Source organism: Nansenia antarctica (genome assembly GCF_963989245.1).
Source record: "Nansenia antarctica genome assembly, chromosome: 13".
Classification (NCBI taxonomy): Eukaryota; Metazoa; Chordata; class Actinopteri; order Argentiniformes; family Microstomatidae; genus Nansenia; species Nansenia antarctica.
Window position 1 is genome coordinate 17,617,374 of NC_137683.1, and position 19,567 is coordinate 17,636,940.

Below are 19,567 nucleotides of genomic sequence, written 5' to 3' on the forward strand. Positions count from 1 at the left end.
TATGTATAGAAATGTGAGTGTCGCGGCCATGAGGCCTCCTATTCACCAGAGACCGGCCAAGTTACTCACTGAACCAAATCCTCCCAGCTTTTCTCTGCCTGAAAGAGGAGGCCATCACAAAAGCATTTGTTCCCCATTCCTCCGCCCCTTCTCTTCCCCCCACCCACCGGTTGTGCCCTCCACCCCTCACCCCAGCTGTGTGTGTGTGTGTGTGTGTGTGTGTGTGTGTGTGTGTGTGTGTGTGTGTGTGTGTGTGTGTGTGTGTGTGTGTGTGTGTGTGTGTGTGTGTGTGTGTGTGTGTGTGTGTGTGTGTGTGTGTGTGTGTGTGTGTGTGTGTGTGTGTGTGTGTGTGTGTGTGTGTGTGTGTGTGTGTGTGTGTGTGTGTGTGTGTGTGTGTGTGTGTGTGTGTGCGCGAGTGTGCGAGTGTGTGAGTGTGTGTGTGTGAGAGAGAGAGAGAGACCAGCCAGACTGGTGGGATAGTGTGTTGGCAGTGGATTAGTTGGATGGGAAGAGCGTGAATGGAACATACCAGTGTGGATTCCATCTCCACTCCCAGATGAAAAGGAAGAGGGCGAGAAACCCCGGAGCGTAGAAGGAGGGGAGGGGGGAGGAGATTAATGCTATGTAATTCCACTTCCTCCCCGTAGCCAAGTTGGAAAGCTGGTGTGCAGGCGTTCCATTGATCTAACGTTTCAGCAGTTTGTTAATTCAGGCCAGAGAGACCAGCTCAGGGCCCTGCTAAAGACACGTGAAAGCATTGTCTCCTCTCTGTCGACTCACTCACACTACTGGACGGCTTGATGGAAGTCGTTGTTTTTCTGCCCTCAGTGGTTTAATATGTTGATGTCCCTGTGGATATTTAAACTGACAGCTATTTTTGCTGCGGTTGATCCTTAGGGAGAGATATCTGGGGGGGGGGGGGGCAGGGGTTTCTGTCCAGGGGTTTTCATTGGCTTTTGGCGTGTTAGTGTGTGTGTAGTGTGTGTAGTGTGTGTAGTGTGTGTAGTGTGTGTGTGTGTGTGTGTGGTTCCCCCTCCAGAGAGCTCTGTAATGGTGTGATTGGAGAGCTGCCTCGGGCTAAATGCCTCAGGCTAAATGGAGTCACTTGACTGCAACACTGCAGCCTCTGTCTGTGTCCGCTGGGCTGTGGCCTCGTGCACCTTTACCTCACACACACACACACACACACACACACACACACACATTCTGTCACGTTCTGTCCATCTTTTCCCTATTACTTTTGGACTCTTGGTTCGGATTAGTTACCAAGGTGAAGTCTGGGCATCTGATACTAACTATGCTGAATGGCTTATAGGCCGTCATCGACACCACTGGTTTGTGCATGGAAAAGACACACACACACACACACACACACACACAGACACACACACGCGCACACACACACACACACAAACACAGCCCTCTCACTGGGTTTACAGTGCTGTTCCAGCACACATAAACACACACATAAACACTCATTCAAACAAACATGAACCCGTGCTCGCACACATAAACACACACATATGCACGTTAAACAGACTCCCCACTGAGTTCCACACCTTTAGTGTGTGTGTGTGTGTGTGTACACACTAATCACTCCTTGTAGCTCTGTAAGTTAGTATGGGTGTAACGATACATCGATTCACATCGATACATCGATTCATTGACTAACGATCTGATTACATCGACGCAATGTAAAAACATCGATCTATATCGTCATCTTAAAGATACACCTTTATTTTGAAATGGCACATTCTGCGTGACTGTCACCATTTCCGTGCAGCACGCGACTAGCAGACACTCTCTGCTCGGTTGGGAAAACTCAACATGTTGACTGACGCTGGCTGCGTTCGTCAAACACGATCTGGAAATCTGATCAGCACTCGCGGAACGCCATTGTCCAATCAAATGACTTGACGTTGAACCCAGTGTTGTGCTCCGGCGCTCTCAGAGCGAGTTGACGAACGCAGCCCACATGTTACTGACGCTGTCAGCCAGTCAAACGCGGACTCCCAAACCCCACCTCTCCTCTCCTCTGAGCTGTCCTTCCAAACCCACGTTGCGCTAGCCTGCCTAGCTTAGTTAGCTAACGTTAGCTACAATAACTTTGCGAATAAAACAAACAACAAGCACCGTGTGTTCCTCACAGCCCACCACAGGGACACACATCTACCTCCACGTCCACTGGGCTGCTACAGGCCAACTAGCCGCACAGACACACATATTCACAACACTGCATGCTAACAGAAGTTAAGCTAAAGCAGCTAACGTGTGTTTTTTGGGGGGGCATGGTAGGGTCGGGGAGGGGATACAACTTATACACACAGACACACACACACGCACACAACATGATATCGCGTCATATCGATCATATCGTCATATCGATCTTGAATCGAATCGAAATCGTATCGTGACTGACATTGTGATATCGTCAAACATTGTATCGTCATACAAACAAATCGATATAATATCGTATCGTGATGAAGCTGGTGATTTACACCCCTATAAGTTAGTGGTAAGACCACTGCTCGACACCCGCACATGCACACCTGATAAATCCATCATAATGACTCAGGCATGCACTCTGCTGTGTTGCATGACTGTTCTTTTGGAATAGCACAGCAGTGTCTTTGAGAACACACACACACACACACACACACACACACACACACACACACACACACACACTCCACCCCTGCCTGATGGTGGTGATAGAGGTGTAGGCGGAGTGGGAGGGAGTGCAGCTGTGTTTTGAGTGAGGGGCAGATAAGGCTTCCTCCCAGAGCACGGTGTTCACATGTCAGTCCACACACACTCACTGTAGCACAGCGTGTCTCTGCCTAGCCTCTTACACACACACACACACACACACACACACACACACACACACAGACACCACATCACAACACACACACACACACACACACACACTGTTGCACAGCGTGGCTCTCCCCTAGCCTCTTACACACACACACACACACACACACACACACACACACACACACACACACACACACACTCCAGCCTCTCCTGGGTGGCCACAGGCCACAGGTCTCCCTCATACTAACTAAATGCCTGCCTGCACCACAGAGCCTGTTCATACCAGCGGAGATTCACCTCCCTGTTCATCAGTCCCACCGTCCACAGTAGCCCTTCGCCTGGGCTGCCATTGTTCCCCAGAGCAACACTGTCCACAGTATCAGCAGCATGAGCAGCCCCGACTCCCTTAACAGAGCCCAGAGCCATGGACTGACGTGGTCAGACCCCCCCCCCCACCTCCTCTTCTAGCCAGGTGGAGGGCCTGAGGACCGTGGCCTAGTTTAGACTTCTACAACGGTCTGTGGGGGTCGTGTGAGAGTCATACTGTTCACCGCCCCCCCCCCCCCCCCTTCCCATTTCCAACCTCTGTAGTTCTCCATCCCGTCTCCGAACCCCCTCCTCCCTTTCCATAAGCAAACATTGCTTAGTTACAAGAGCTCTGGAAGAAAAAAAATGCTCCCCCCCCAATCACCATGTTGTCAAGGGATTGTAGCTCCCTGGTTTTCTCTGACGTGTTGGCCGGCCCTTCTAACGATGTCGTCGCACGCACGCACACACACACACACACACACACACCATGGTTTGTTTGGTTTCCCTCTGTACTGGCCAGGGGGTGTCCTGAGTGACAGAGCAGTCTGGAGAGGGTGGAGGGGGACTGTCTGTCTGTCTGTCTGTCTGGGGGTACAGTAAATCCTACTCTGTCTGTCTATCTGTGAGTTAGACAGTCGGGGTGTGTGACCGTCACTGTACCCAGCTGGGTCAATGAGAGACGCGTCAGAGCGGAGGTTGTGTGTGTGTTTGTGGCTGCGGCCACATTGCTGCTGCTGCAGGGTGAATGGGCGTCTTTGTGAGCGTGTGTATAAGCGGCCGTTCTCTGGACTGATTGCATTACTGTCCAGCCTCCCCTCGCTGACTGGGCTCTCTGGACACCCATGGAGGGAGGGATGGAGGGCGGGAAGGAGGGAGGTAGAAGTGGAGGGTGTGGAACCTAGCAATGTAACAGGCTTTCTGAATCCTTAATGTTAGTAAGGTCCTGCGTGGAGGAGTCTCTCTCGTTCTCGGTCCGTCTGTGTTTTGTGTTTGTCACGTGGTTGCTATGGGAACGGTTGAACACGTGTCTGTGCTCATGGACTTGGGTGTTTTCAGTAGAATGTTGAGTGCTGCTGGTTGGCAGCCTTCAGCCCTGAACCTGAAGGCGTGCGTGTCCCCTGCTGCTCTCTGCCGTCTCCCATCTGGGGCTGACCGGGTCACATGGTGTTGACCATCCTCCCCCCCTCTGGCTCTGTCACCTGAGACCACTCACCCCCCCCCCCCTCTCTACCAGCTGCCAGGCCTGGCCCCTGCCACACTCCCCAACAGACTCCTCCACTGGGGGGGCTAAACCAGCGCCCAGCCCCAGCCAAACACAACACACACACCGGCTAAGAACAGGAAACGCGTGTCACTGTGGGGACGGGCTGTAGCAGTGTTCTCTTCCCCTCTGCCCGGTGTAACTGTAGAGCTGTCTCCTCACATGTCATACTGGTGTGTGTGTGTGTGTGTGTGTGTTCATGTCATACTAGTGTATTCCACTGCAGACACACACACAAAAGAAGGTCTCGCTTTTGTCCCGACATTATGCAACTCCTTAAACTGAGAGAGAGAGAGAGAGAGAGAGAGAGAGGAAGGGAGGGAGGGAGAGAGAGAGAGGGTGACAGAAAGAGAGAGAGACACACACACACACACACACAGACAGACAGACAGTATTATATTGCGTCTTGATTGGTAGGAGCCAGTTGGCCATTTCCAGGATTTGGGAGTTAATCGTGTCACCCACTGGATTTATGACAATGAGCTGCCTTCACTCTGGGCCTGGCCAACTCACATTTAAGTTTGTTTGGGGTTTGTTTTGTTCAGACTTGATGTCTTCTCGAGAGTGCCTGTTCGTCGGTCTGTCTGCCTGCCTGCCTGCCTGCCTGCCTGTCTGTCTGAGAACACTCTGAATCATGCATTCCAGGCAGAACAGTCCAGATCTCCCTTATTATCCTCTCCTCCCTGATCACCCTCATGTCTTCCTATCTGATCGTGATAAACAGGCGTACACACACACACACACACACACACACACACAGCCCCCTCTGTGGCTCCAGGGGATGATAGAGGGGTTGATTGGCTGCATAGTTCAGGTCCTCATGTCCTCCCTGACCCTGTCTGCCTGTCTGTCTGTCCTCCCCGGCCCTGTCTGTCTGCCTGCCAGCCTGTCTATCTGCCAGCCTGTCTGTCTGTCTGTCTGTCCTCCCCGGCCCTGCCTGTCTGCCTGCCAGCCTGTCTGTCTGTCTGTCCTCCCCGGCCCTGCCTGTCTGCCTGCCAGCCTGTGAGCAGCAGAGGACAGGACGGTGCTGCCTGGAGGAATGTAGTGAATGCGGGGCCTTCCAAGGCCGTCCAAGACCCCAACAACCAGCCTCTTGTGAGACACTTGGCTGTGGCCGCCGGCCAGCGCTCCCTATCGCAAGCAGCCTCACTATTTGGGCTGCAGTTGCCATGGTGACATGGGGGGGGGGGTGGGGGGTATTTTGTTGATGGAGTGGTTTCAAAAAGCGTCTGGAAGATGCGGCCTGGTGAATGCAGGCTGTGAGGAGTGTAGGGAGGAGTGGAGTGACGGCGCTGGGGTTGGTCAAAGACAGCAAGTTGGCATGACGATGTCTCGCTCGAAAGTTGGACATTTTTGAACCGTTTTCTTTCTATTGTTTTTTTCCGGAACCGTTTGAAAGATGCACTCCGGTGCATCACAGCGCACTGTGTGTGTGTGTGTGTGTGTGTGTGTGTGTTTGTGTGTGTGCTCAGACGCTTTTGTGTATGGTAGAGATCTGATGCTGCGTGTGTGTGTGTGTGTGTGTGTGTGTGTGTGTGTGTGTGTGTGTGTGTACAGTCGTAACACTGTGTCTCTGTGTGTCTCTGCAGCCTTTCTTCAGACTCCTCAACCTACGGAAGCTCGGCCTGAGCGATAATGCCATCCAGAGACTCCCTCCTGAGGTGGCCAACTTCATGCAGCTGGTGGAGCTGGACATCTCCAGAAACGGTACACACACACTCTCACACACACTCTTACACACACACACACACACACACACACAATGTGTAGATCTGTAGTAAGGCTGCCACGATTAGTCGACTAGTCACGACGACGTCGACTACCAAAATCGTCGCCGACATATTTGGTAATCGCCGTAGTCGCATGTTTTTTTGGAGCTGAAATAAGCGTTTTTTTTTTTTTTTTTGCCTAGCACCAGGGGAGCCCCCCCTCCCAAATTTCGTTGTTTGGTACCTGTACTATATCAATGACAATAAAGACCATTCATTTCATTCGATAAGCATTCGTTTTTCTTCCCTGAAGCTGCCACTGGCTAGCGTCTCCCAGTGTCTTTGATGTACATGCGCAGTGTCGGTCATCCGGGGCACACGTGACTTCCCCGGAAAAACAAACAGAGAAATGTCTTCCTGTCCTCGTACCTCTAAAGTGTGGGAGCATTTCAACCACAACGTTGAAAAAAAGAATGTAAAATGTAAAATTTGCAAAGCTGAACTCGCTTATCATGGCAGCACGTCTATGATGCGCGAGCATCTAAAAAGGAAGCACGTTGTGGCAGATGACGAGGAAGACGATGGCTCGTCTCGGTAAGTTAGTTAGCTTGTTATTGGCTAACGATATCGTTACGTTAAAAGCCTTCTTACATTATTTTACGTTGTCATCAAAGCGATACTTATCAAATAGCTAAAAATGTTGTCTTAACGTTACAGTGCTAAGAAGGCGCGTTCTACTATGAGATGAGTGAAGCAAAGCAAAACTTTTGTACTCTGTACAAGTATTTATTTTTGTTTTTGTATTCTTTTGGTTGCCTAGTGCCTAGCCTACCTCATTTTACTCAGCAGTTTGCACCTTCTACTACTCTTTACATTACATTACATGCAAGTGATGCCAGAAATAAATCTGCAAAGTTCATTAAAATATCTATTTTTGAGTGAACAATCATTTTAATTGTCTTTATTTTTAGTTAGCACATGCCTACAACAACAACTAACAACTTCAAGCTAAATTTAGAAGCTGATTTAGAAGATGATAGCTAAATAAGAGCGATTGAGTAATTGTGCGATAAGCTGTAATTTATGATCCGATTAGTCGACTAATCGTTAAAATAATCGGTGACTAGTCGACTATGAAAATAATCGTTTGTGGCAGCCCTAATCTGTAGCCCATCCGACACAGCAGACATGCCTTTCAACGCCATGTGATAAATATCAAACGCTGTCTTGGCAAGCATGCCTCAAAAGCACATTTCCCCATCCAGAGAAGGAAGGAAGACTTTAGGCAACAAACTACAAAAACCCTCCACTCTGCAGAGAGATCGCAGAGAGACCTTTTTCTGTGCCAAATACAAGCAGTTAATCCACCACCAGCAGGGTACTGTGCAGGCTGTACCAACCACCAGCTTTCCACGACACGTTCAACTCGTCCGTGCCAACCCCGTCTCTTTACCACAGGCGGAGGCTCGCCAGGAAAGTGATACCTCTCTCCCCCCAACCCCCTTCCACAAAACCACACAGAAATCAATACTCGATTCCTGCTTGCGCGATCGCCTACGTCAACCAGATCTCAAATGTAAACCTGCTTTATTTTAGTCTCCGGGGCTGTATTGCATTCTGCAACTCAGCAGTGCAGCAGGCGATGGAAATAGGCGTCGCCCTCTCCCCACGTCCTTGGTGGGCCTGTCGTCTCTACAGAAGGGGACAGGAGAAGGGACTTGTAGTTAGCGAGGAGACCCGTCGGCCCCCGCCGTGGGCTGTTAGGAGGAGAGATGGTCACCTGACCTGCTCCGTCTGCAGGCCTGCTGGTTGGTCCTCTCACACAGGGGAGTCATGAACTAGCCGCTCTCCATGTGCCACACACGCCCCTGAAACCTAGCTGGGTTCTCTGTGTGGCCCGTTTGGGGAAGAAAAGTGTTCAGCTTGTTGCGTTTATTGGATCATCTGAGGTTGAAATACATGTGTGGATGCGATGTGAGTCGTGTGTGTGTGTGTGTGTGTGTGTGTGTGTGCGTGTGTGTGTGTGTGTGTGTGAAGCTTTGGAAACGGTGTCTGAGGAATTGGTGGTGACATAGTAGATGGTGGTGACATGGTGACATAGTAGATGGTGGTGACATGGTGACATGGTAGATAGGGCTGTCCCAAACGACTATTTTTCTAACGATTAATCTAGCGATTATTTTTTCAATTAGTCTAACGACTAATTTAACAATATTTTTTTTTACTGTTCGGAAAAAAAAAGTGTAGGCCCCTTAATTTCCACCTCACTGCTATGTTTAGCCAACTTGAATGCCAACATGGCCATTTAGAAGTCTGTCCATCACCACAACACATAGCTAGCTAGTAGCTACATAGCTAGCTAACGTTACTCTCGCTGCTATGTTATGATTAAGGCAAGGCTACCCCCCTCAAAACGCAATTTCCCATTTTTCCCCGATTTTGAGATGAGTTGCTCTTTTGCCTCCTAAACATGTTTTCTTTCATATTAGTGACAATACAACGTCGACAAAAACACATTTGGTTGTTTATTTTACTTGATTGTGGTGCATGCGTCCGTAAAATCCTCATAAATTCGCCAAAAGTTAGTAGTTTACGCACAGCGTTACCGAAACGGCTGCTGTCTGAAATACATCAAGCCTGGGCTTGTTTGAAAGATGTGTTTCTTGTGCTCAAAATGGCCGCTTCCAAAATTTACAACGCCCCTTGTATCAGCAACCAATCACTAAAATAGATAGGTTGCATTCTTTTAAAATACGCGATTCTATTGGTTGATGCGAAAATTCTCGAATGTGATTGGTTGTCGTGTCCCATGTGACGCGGAAGGCGGAACTAGCCTCTCCACTCAGCCGTTTAACATTGGCGACCTACTGAACTTTAGGCTCACTTTTGGGACACTTCCTATGTAGCCAGGGGAACAGAAAAAGACACACACCATCAGTGGGATGCCAGCTTTCAGACAAAAGTGATTTCAAGTCTCTAGCCCAATGTATCACCAAACAGCGCTCAATTCAGTCAATCACTGTGACCCACCGTTTAACATTGGCGACCTCCTGAACTTTAGGCTCACTTTTGGGACACTTCCTATGTAGCCAGGGGAACAGAAAAAGACACACACCATCAGTGGGATGCCAGCTTTCAGCCAAAAGTGATTTCAGATCTCTAGCCCAATGTATCACCAAACAGCACTCAATTTAGTCACTCACTACCCCTCCCCACTCAGCCGTTTAACATTGGCGACCTCCTGAACTTTAGGCTCACCTTTGGGACACTTCCTATGTAGCCAGGGGAACAGAAAAAGACACACACCATCAGTGGGATGCCAGCTTTCAGCCAAAAGTGATTTCAAGTCTCTAGCCCATTGTATGGCCTCCTGTGGCCAGAATTCATAACTCCCCTCCTGAGTGAGCTAGAGGTCTGGTTTTCACAAATGTCGAACATCTTCGGTCGCGCCTAGCAGAAAAAACTCGACAGAGTACGGGTGCCAAGCCCCTTACGAATGACCTCGTCGAAAACGGTGCGTCTCTGCGCCTCGGAACGGCCGCGCTGACCGAAAAGCATTTAAAAATAACTCAAATTCAGGCTTCTCGGCCTAGGCACTTCAGGTCAAAGTACCGCTGCGTCGCAACCGTACGAGCCACAGACGCCGTTCTAATATTTCCTGAATCGGCTCGGGCCCGCCGAACACATATCCGAGCCCCGACTCGGTTGCGGCGCCAGTACCAGGTTCTGTCCCTCTCTCACACACAGGAGAGGCAGATGTGCTCACACACCAGTACCAGGTTCTGTAACTAGGCTTGACACAAGTGTGTGTGTGTGTGTGTGTGTGTGTGTGTGTGTGTGTGTGTGTGTGTGTGTGTGTGTGTGTGTGTGTGTGTGTGTGTGTGTGTGTGTGTGTGTGTGTGTGTGTGTGTGTGTGTGTGTGTGTGTGTGTGTGTGTGTGTGTGTGTGTGTGTGTGTGTGTGTGTGTGTGTGTGTGTGTGTGTGTGTGTGTGTGTGTGTGTGTGTGTGTGTGTGTGTGTGTGTGTGTGTGTGTGTGTGTGTGTGTGTGTGTGTGTGTGTGTGTGTGTGTGTGTGTGTGTGTGTGTGTGTGTGTGTGTGTGTGTGTGTGTGTGTGTGTGTGTGTGTGTGTGTGTGTGTGTGTGTGTGTGTGTGTGTGTGTGTGTGTGTGTGTGTGTGTGTGTGTGTGTGTGTGTGTGTGTGTGTGTGTGTGTGTGTGTGTGTGTGTGTGTGTGTGTGTGTGTGTGTGTGTGTGTGTGTGTGTGTGTGTGTGTGTGTGTGTGTGTGTGTGTGTGTGTGTGTGTGTGTGTGTGTGTGTGTGTGTGTGTGTGTGTGTGTGTGTGTGTGTGTGTGTGTGTGTGTGTGTGTGTGTGTGTGTGTGTGTGTGTGTGTGTGTGTGTGTGTGTGTGTGTGTGTGTGTGTGTGTGTGTGTGTGTGTGTGTGTGTGTGTGTGTGTGTGTGTGTGTGTGTGTGTGTGTGTGTGTGTGTGTGTGTGTGTGTGTGTGTGTGTGTGTGTGTGTGTGTGTGTGTGTGTGTGTGTGTGTGTGTGTGTGTGTGTGTGTGTGTGTGTGTGTGTGTGTGTGTGTGTGTGTGTGTGTGTGTGTGTGTGTGTGTGTGTGTGTGTGTGTGTGTGTGTGTGTGTGTGTGTGTGTGTGTGTGTGTGTGTGTGTGTGTGTGTGTGTGTGTGTGTGTGTGTGTGTGTGTGTGTGTGTGTGTGTGTGTGTGTGTGTGTGTGTGTGTGTGTGTGTGTGTGTGTGTGTGTGTGTGTGTGTGTGTGTGTGTGTGTGTGTGTGTGTGTGTGTGTGTGTGTGTGTGTGTGTGTGTGTGGCTGGCTGGCTGGCTGGCTGGCTGGCTGTAGTTCTGTGTGCTGATTACATGGTGGTGCCAGAGGTTTGTGAGAGAGGGAGACACTTTCTATTCCATAACAGCCACTATTTGTAGCCTGTGTGCATTTCTGTTCAGTTTATGTTATTCAGTTATCAGTCAGGTGTTTAGGATGTTTATTGCTAATGGTTTGATTAGGTTTTGTGTTTGTGAATAGCAGTTTCAAATAAAAATGTTTCATATTTCACAATACAAAACTTTAAGTCTGTTTTCCCGAAAATTGGTTTTTATGTGTTTGTCCACACACTAGGATTTTCCTTGCACCAAAACAGACCAAACTTTCCACATTTCTTCCTATCCATATTCTGCTTCTTTACACACAAGAGTTTGATGATATATCATTCATAGCCCTGTTTATAGTACATTTCATACCAAAACCATGGCGAAAATAGATTTTTTTATGACTATGGACAGTATTTCCTGATGTATGGGCTGATACGAGGACATAGACACAATCAGGTGTGTGCAAAGTTTGTTTTCTTATGTGTCAACATAAATAAAAAAAAAATAAAAAAAAATTTGACACATATGATGGTGTGAGTGATCCTGGAGATTTGGGTCCAATTAGCATCTAATTTGCATAATAAACATAAACAATAATACAATTCAGAAAACTTGCAATACATTTTTTCATAGTTTTTATGTACATAACAAACTGGGAATGTGTTCATAGTGATATCTATTTTCTTTCTTTTTTTGCCTATTGGCAAAGTCTAGGGGGGGTAGCTCGCATGCTAACGTAGCATGCGAGCTACGAGCTAGATAACATACAGTAGGTGCGAGCACCACAATGACAATATGCTACCGTAGCTAGCCAGCTACATAGCTAACGTTACTAACACCAGAAGACAAGACATACAAACTGTGGTGAGCTACATTGCTTGTGTAACATTAGCTAGTAGCTATCAATTTTTCACTCATACACGGCCGGAAAAGTGAACAGAAATACAATGGTGACTTACGGTGGTGCTATCTTGTGGCTGTCTTCACAAAGAGCTCCAGGATGCTTTCGCTTGAGGTGCTCGTTCATTGCAGACGTACTGCTGTGATAGGCCATTTCATTTTTGCTATTTTTTTTTGCTCTTTTTCTTTTTTTCTTTTATTATTTACGACTACGCATATTACGCAAACCGACGTATTGACGTAGTCGATGACGTCGACTAATCGTAACAGCCCTAATGGTAGATGATGGTGACATGGTGACATGGTAGATGGTGGTGACATGGTGACATGGTAGATGGTGGTGACATGGTGACATGGTAGATGATGGTGACATGGTAGATGATGGTGACATGGTAGATGGTGGTGACATGGTAGATGGTGGTGACATGGTGACATGGTAGATGGTGGTGACATGGTGACATGGTAGATGATGGTGACATGGTAGATGATGGTGACATGGTGGTGACATGGTAGATGGTGCTGACATGGTAGATGGTGGTGACATGGTAGATGATGGTGACATGGTGACATGGTAGATGATGGTGACATGGTGACATGGTAGATGATGGTGACATGGTGACATGGTAGATGGTGGTGACATGGTGACATGGTAGATGGTGGTGACATGGTAGATGATGGTGACATGGTGACATGGTAGATGATGGTGACATGGTGACATGGTAGATGGTGGTGACATGGTGACATGGTAGATGGTGGTGACATGGTAGATGATGGTGACATGGTGACATGGTAGATGATGGTGACATGGTGACATGGTAGATGATGGTGACATGGTGACATGGTAGATGGTGGTGACATGGTGACATGGTAGATGGTGGTGACATGGTAGATGGTGGTGACATGGTGACATGGTGACATGGTAGATGGTGGTGACATGGTGACATGGTAGATGGTGGTGACATGGTAGATGGTGGTGACATGGTGACATGGTAGACGGTGGTGACATGGTAGATGGTGGTGACATGGTAGATGGTGGTGACATGGTGACATGGTAGATGGTGGTGACATGGTAGATGGTGGTGACATGGTGACATGGTAGATGGTGGTGACATGGTAGATGATGGTGACATGGTGACATGGTAGATGATGGTGACATGGTAGATGATGCCAGTTGGTTTCAGTCTTGTATCACCCAAATGGGTGAGAAGCTGTGGTAGATAACATGCGAGCAGGTGAAGGTATATTCCTTCCTTCTCCTCATCCTCCTTTCTCTTTCTCTTCTTTTCTACCCCTTCTCTGTTCTTTGTCGTCCCCCCTCTCCTCTCCTCCACTTCCACGCCAGGCCATCTGGTAGTGATTACGAGGGAACCTGACATGGTGTGCTGCGTACAATGTCACCCCCCCCCCCCCCCCCCTCTGTAGATGGTGCTGACTCCTCTCCCCTCTTTCTCCGCAGACATTCCTGAGATCCCCGAGAGCATTAAGTTCTGCAAGGCGTTGGAGATCGCAGACTTCAGTGGAAACCCCATCTCCAAGTTAGTGCGCCGGTCCCGTCTCTCACCTCACCATCACCCTGGAGGGAATATCGGAACATACCATTATCATTGAAGATAGATGGGGGGGGGTGTATTTGATTTAAAAGACACGTTTCGACGTATAAATACACATTTCTAGCTCAGATGTGTCAAAACAGGCTCTTAGTCAGATCTAGGTTGTGTACTGTACATGACAAATGCCCTAGAGCGTACAAGCCTTTGTGAGGCTATATATGTATATATATATATGACGCTGGTCTGGGACCCAGACTGTGTTTAAGTGAGGTGTCATGCTCTGCTGCCAGGGTAGCTCTTAGCTTCCCTACCTCAGCTTCCGCCTATAGAAATAGCAGAGGGCCTGTCGGCAGGAGAGCGGAGGCTGAGTGCTTTCCCAGATGTCTGTCTGTAGTAGAGACCAGCGTAGAGAAGTGGACGTAGCTGTTCCATGTGGAGGCGTTTATGTTTTGTTACGAGGGGCCTCTTGAAGTGACTATATAAATATATGTCTATCTATCAATATATATCTACTGTATATGTGCGCTTTATGTCACGGCACACCTCTCACTTTCGTCTCTCGCTCTCTCTCTTTTCTCCCTCTCCTCATCTGTTCTCTGTCTCTCTTCATCCGGCGTGGTCCTTCCCCCCCCCCCCCCACACACACACACACACCGCAGGTTGCCTGATGGTTTCACCCAGCTCAGAGGGCTCGCCCACCTGGCCCTCAACGAAGTCTCCCTGCAGACGTTACCCAACGACATAGGGAAGTAAGTATAAACACTGGAGGACACACACACACACACACACCTAGCATGAATTCCCGTCTATACCTAAACACGGGTTTCCCACTTCCTCTCAACAGTTAACCCCAGGCTGTAGTAATTACATGACACTGTGCTCCTAGACAGCTGGTCCCAGACTTCTTGGCCACGGCCTGGAGTGGGCAGATGGAGGTGCCCCTGGCCGTGCCAACTTAACCCAGACGGACAGACAGACCCTCCATGTGACTGACTAACTCCCCTCTCCTCCTCCTCATCCTCCCCCTTTTCTCCTTCCTCCTCTCCCCTCCCCCCCCCCTCTCATCCTCCTCTTCCGCAGCCTGGCCAACCTGGTGACGTTGGAGCTCCGGGAGAACCTGCTCAAGTCGTTGCCCACGTAAGTGCCCTCTCCCCTGGGCACAGACACCCGGGTTTGTTGGCCCCCCCTACCCTGGCCCTGGTGATTTGAGACGTGACAGACACTAGCAAGTCTGTTCGTCAGCAGATAGTATGAGCCACACTTTATCATCTGTGAATGTAATGGCCGCTCAGAGGACACACCGTAATGTGTGAAGCAGAGTCTCTGCTCGACGGTTGGTGTGAAATATTTAGTCCACACTGGTCCAGTGCTGACGTCATCTTCAGATGCTTTATATTAAGTATATTGTGTATGAATGTGAAGTGTGTGTTTCGTCTGTCAGCGGTATAATTGGCTGTACAGCCCCTTCATTGTTTTGGACAGAGGGTATTTCCGTGTTTGAGTGTGACACATTCTCTCTCCCTCCCTCTCCCTCTCTCTCTCTCCCTCTCCCTCTCTCTCTCTCTCTCCCCCTCCTGCTCCCTCTCCCTCTCTCTCTCCCTATCTCTCTCTCATTCAGGTCACTCTCTTTCCTGGTTAAACTGGAACAACTGGACCTGGGCAGCAATGAACTGGAAGTGTTGGTTAGTGTTACCAGCTCTCTGCCTTTACTTCCTTTCAACTGGATTGTTATGCAGATTCACAAACATGGTCCACACACACACACACACACACACACACACACACACACACACACACACACACACGCCCTTGTTTATGCTATACCACAGAAAGACATATTTTACATTCATTCTGCTCACACACACAGCCCACAGGACATACCAAAAGACATACCACACACACACACACACACACACACACACACACACACACACACACACACACACACACACACACACACACTACACACAAACACTACATACACACACACAAACACTACACACACACACACACACACACACACACACACACACAAACACCCACACCTGTCTTCTATCTCCACCTCAAACCTATCTCACCCACACATTGTTTAATGTTTACCATCACAAAGGGCCACAGCGCCAGTCCGTTGGACCTCAGGCCCTGTAGTCCCCTTGAGTTAGCCTGGGAACGCCTGGCCGCCCTCCGTCTGTCTCCATGGGACAGGTTAAACAATGCCTGTTGACCTGACAAGGGCGGAGGCTGAGCACACAAATGACATCACCATACTCTCTGACTGGCATGTCCTTGCATTTCATCACTTAAAAGTCATTTATTACTCTATTGCAGTTTGCAGGTCATGGTGTTGTTGTATACTGGGGTTTTTCAGGATCAGGACCCCAGGGCCAAGCATCTCTTTCGGCCCACATAGAACCAGGCCTCTGCTCAGCGCTCTGTAGACAGAGCCAAACAACTGGCCCTGTGTTGTTGTTATATCATCCCTATCCACGTATATTTATGGGACCCCCAGAGTCATTTGGAGCATGTGATTTGTGTTTGTGTGTTTATGCTGTATGCTTCCCAAACAGTGCATATGTAAGTGTGGTGCATGGTGCCCCCCCCCCCCCTGGGCCGTGCAGGCCCCAGCACACCTGATCACCCCTGCTGCTGTGTCACCAGGCAGAGGAGAGATAACAAACATGCACTGTTTACTTTTCCTCCCTCCTATCTCTCTTTCTCTCGCGTGTGCTCACCCTCTTTCTTTATTTCTCTCCCTCCCTCTCTCTCTCTATCCCTCTCCTCTCCCCTGCAGCCTGACACCCTCGGTGCTCTCCCCAACCTGCGGGAGCTGTGGTTGGACCGCAACCAGCTGTCTGTGTTACCACCGGTGAGTACCAGCTCCATGTGCTGATCTACGCCCAGGTTAATGGCATGCTCCCCAGGGTCCAGTTGGTCAGAACTTTTAATCTGGATCTAAATGATCCCGATTATTTTTCTCTGATCTAGGATCAGATCGAGCTGGCTGACTTCCCTTATATGACTCAAAATCAGCCAGATAAGATCTGATCCTGAGTAGCAAAAAAAAGAATCCGGATCGTTCTGATCCACAACATACAACCGTCTATCTGAACGCCACTAGGACTCCCATCACTGAACCCTGTGTTGTGTGTGTGTGTGTGTGTGTGTGTGTGTGTGTGTGTGTGTGTGTGTGTGTGCAGGAGCTGGGGAACCTGCGGAGGCTGGTGTGTCTAGACGTGTCAGAGAACCGTCTGGAGGAGCTGCCCTCGGAGCTGAGCGGCCTGCTGGCGCTGACCGACCTGCTGCTCACACAGAACGTGCTGGAGGTCATCCCAGACAGCATAGGTGAGGGAGGGAGGGAGGGAGGGAGGGGCCGACAGCCCCCGCCGTCCCGCTGTTGTACGCTGCTTCATTCAGCTGAGCTGAAAGGCGTTCCTGTTCCATTGTCACCGTAAAACGGGCCTTCTTTGGTGCTTTTGTCATAGTGTCATGTCTTCTCTGTTGATTAAGTAGAGACCCAAAGGCTGTTATGTTTCTTGGCAGTAGTAGAAGATTGTACAACATGTATGGCTACGCTTGTGAAGAACACCGCTGACCTCTAGTGGACAAGTGATGCTAGCGCAGGAGCTAGTCAGTCTTGTATGATATGCTCAGCGACGCTGTTTGTGTCTCCAGGCTATTTGAAACAGTTGTCCATCCTGAAAGTGGACCAAAACCGGCTGACCCACCTGAGCGACTCCATCGGGGAGTGTGAGAACCTGACAGAGCTCGTTCTGACGGAGAACCTCATTCAGGTACAGAAACTCACCTCCATCTAGAGGTGACCTCACTTCCCCCAACCCTCCCGAGTCTGTGTTAGGCAATGTGCCTTGGTCAGAAAAAGACTGTTTAACCACCTGTTTATGTGCACCAGTCATTTCTTTGATTTTGATCCCCCCCCCCTCTCTCTCTCTCTCCCCTAAGACACTGCCTCGCTCCCTGGGCAAGCTGAAGAAGCTGACCAACCTCAACGTGGACCGCAACCGCCTGGGCAGTCTGCCCAGCGAGCTGGGCGGCTGCGCCAGCCTCAACGTGCTCTCGCTGCGGGACAACCGCGTGAGCAAGCTGCCCGCCGAGCTGGCCGACGCCACGGAGCTGCACGTGCTGGACGTGGCGGGGAACAGGTAAGAACCCCGCCCGCCCACCACCCCCCCTCGAAACGGTCGCAGACGTTGACGGATCGGCACGTCCCTCCAGTTAGAGCTGTGGGACTTACGCAGGTCCAGTCCACATGTCTCGTCAGAGGCTCGATCTCGTCTTTTCGTGCTAGCTCAAATCCTCAAATCTCCTCAACACGCGTTGTAGAGTTTTTGCAGACGGTATGAACCTTAGATTTTCTCCTCCTGATGCATTATTCTCACCCTCTCTCTGCTGTCTTATCCTCTCTCTCTCTCTCTCCTCTCCTCTCCTCTCCTCTCCCCCCCCCCCACCCCTAGGTTACAGAACCTGCCGTTTGCCCTGGCCAACCTGAACCTGAAGGCCATGTGGCTGGCAGAGAACCAGTCCCAGCCCATGCTGAAGTTCCAGACGGAGGATGACGATCGTACCGGGGAGAAGGTGCTCACCTGCTACCTGCTGCCCCAGCAGCCCTCCCCCAGCCTGGGTGAGTCACACCCCCCCCCCCCCCTCCCTCACCTGCTACCTGGCGAACCAGCTCGCGTTCATACCAGTGTAACCAGAACCATCAGCATCATCAACATTGGATGACGAAGGGGCGGGACAAACAAACATTTCACAACAAGATGGCAGCTACTTCACTGGAAATTAGGATGATGGACGTATCTGAAATAAACACAAGACACTTTCTAAACACGTTCTCTTACTAACCAGCTGCTCCGTTACTGGAATAGAAATGGCTTACGAAGTTTGCGTTCGCTTGTGTGTATTTGTGTGTTTGCTGAGCATGTGAGGAAGATAATTGATCATTGTTTTAATCACTAATGATTAGATTTAGATTTAGATTAGATTAGATTTTGTCTCCTTCCTTCTTGCTGCTCTTCACAGCCTAGAATATGACACAGCCACTGACGACGTCACGGTTCTAGTTTTTGGTTCGTGCTGAGAACCACTATTTTCTGGTTCCAGCTGCAAAACAACTTTTCAGGCTCCGAATCATTTGATTTTCGGTCTAATACATATCTAATACATCTCTCTCCCATACAGAGAACCTGCTCCAGAACAGCGTGGACGACAGCTGGACAGACAGCAACCTGAACCGGGTCTCAGTCATCCAGTTCCAGGAGGAGACCAAGGCCGAGGAGGAGGACGAGGATGACGAGGCGGCCGCAGAGCGCAGGGTAAACAACCTGGACGCTCCTGGTCTGGGGGGGTCAGAGTGCAGGGTAAACAACCTGGACGCTCCTGGTCTGGGGGGGTCAGAGTGCAGGGTAAACAACCTGGACGCTCCTGGTCTCGGGGGGTCAGAGTGCAGGGTAAACAACCTGGACGCTCCTGGTCTGGGGGGGTCAGAGCGCAGGGTAAACAACCTGGACGCTCCTGGTCTGGGGGGGTCAGAGCGCAGGGTAAACAACCTGGACGCTCCTGGTCTGGAGTGGTCCAGTGGTCTACCACCGCGGCCTACAGTGCACACATCTGCCCATGTCGGGATGGGTTCGAATGCGGCCTGTGCCCTGCTGACATGCCCTCTTTACTTTCTGTCTATCTTCACTATCTATCCAATAACATGAAAAATAATGATGTTGAATAACATCTTCTTCTTACGCCTATCGCTTCTTTTGGATGTTGAATAAGATGAATAGTAAATAAATAAATGAATAATATTCAGAAAAAAGAATGGAGGTCATGGAATAGTGTCAGGACTAAGCCATTGTGTGAAGGGAATGGATAGTGTCTTAAGTGTATCTCAATAGAATAATTATGTTATTAATAATATATACCATTTAGCTGATGCTTTTATCCAAAGTGACTTACATCGCAGTGAGTGCATACATATATAGTCCCAACTGGAATCGAACCCACAACCTAAGCGTTGTTAGCGCCGTGCTCTACCAACTGAGTCGCAGAGGACCACTCACCGTAGTCGCTACAGAGGAGACCAGTTTATGATGTACCTCTCTTTTTGTCTTTTCTTTTCTCCC

At 49.6% G+C, this 19,567-nt stretch overlaps 1 protein-coding gene across 1 annotated transcript in view; it reads left to right on the forward strand.

The window, feature by feature from the left end:
- Nucleotides 1-19,567, forward strand: part of LOC308169348 (uncharacterized protein) — a gene marked incomplete at its 5' end in the record, with an annotated part of 31,795 nt that overhangs the window by 10,772 nt on the left and 1,456 nt on the right. Inside the window, 11 exons of the mRNA XM_080544033.1 lie at nucleotides 5,980-6,097; nucleotides 13,340-13,418; nucleotides 14,093-14,182; nucleotides 14,514-14,570; nucleotides 15,052-15,115; nucleotides 16,225-16,299; nucleotides 16,631-16,775; nucleotides 17,106-17,224; nucleotides 17,394-17,593; nucleotides 17,906-18,072; nucleotides 18,633-18,766. Of these exons, the coding sequence (XP_080400159.1) occupies nucleotides 5,980-6,097; nucleotides 13,340-13,418; nucleotides 14,093-14,182; nucleotides 14,514-14,570; nucleotides 15,052-15,115; nucleotides 16,225-16,299; nucleotides 16,631-16,775; nucleotides 17,106-17,224; nucleotides 17,394-17,593; nucleotides 17,906-18,072; nucleotides 18,633-18,766 (1,248 nt within the window). The remainder of the gene's footprint in view (nucleotides 1-5,979; nucleotides 6,098-13,339; nucleotides 13,419-14,092; nucleotides 14,183-14,513; nucleotides 14,571-15,051; nucleotides 15,116-16,224; nucleotides 16,300-16,630; nucleotides 16,776-17,105; nucleotides 17,225-17,393; nucleotides 17,594-17,905; nucleotides 18,073-18,632; nucleotides 18,767-19,567) is intronic.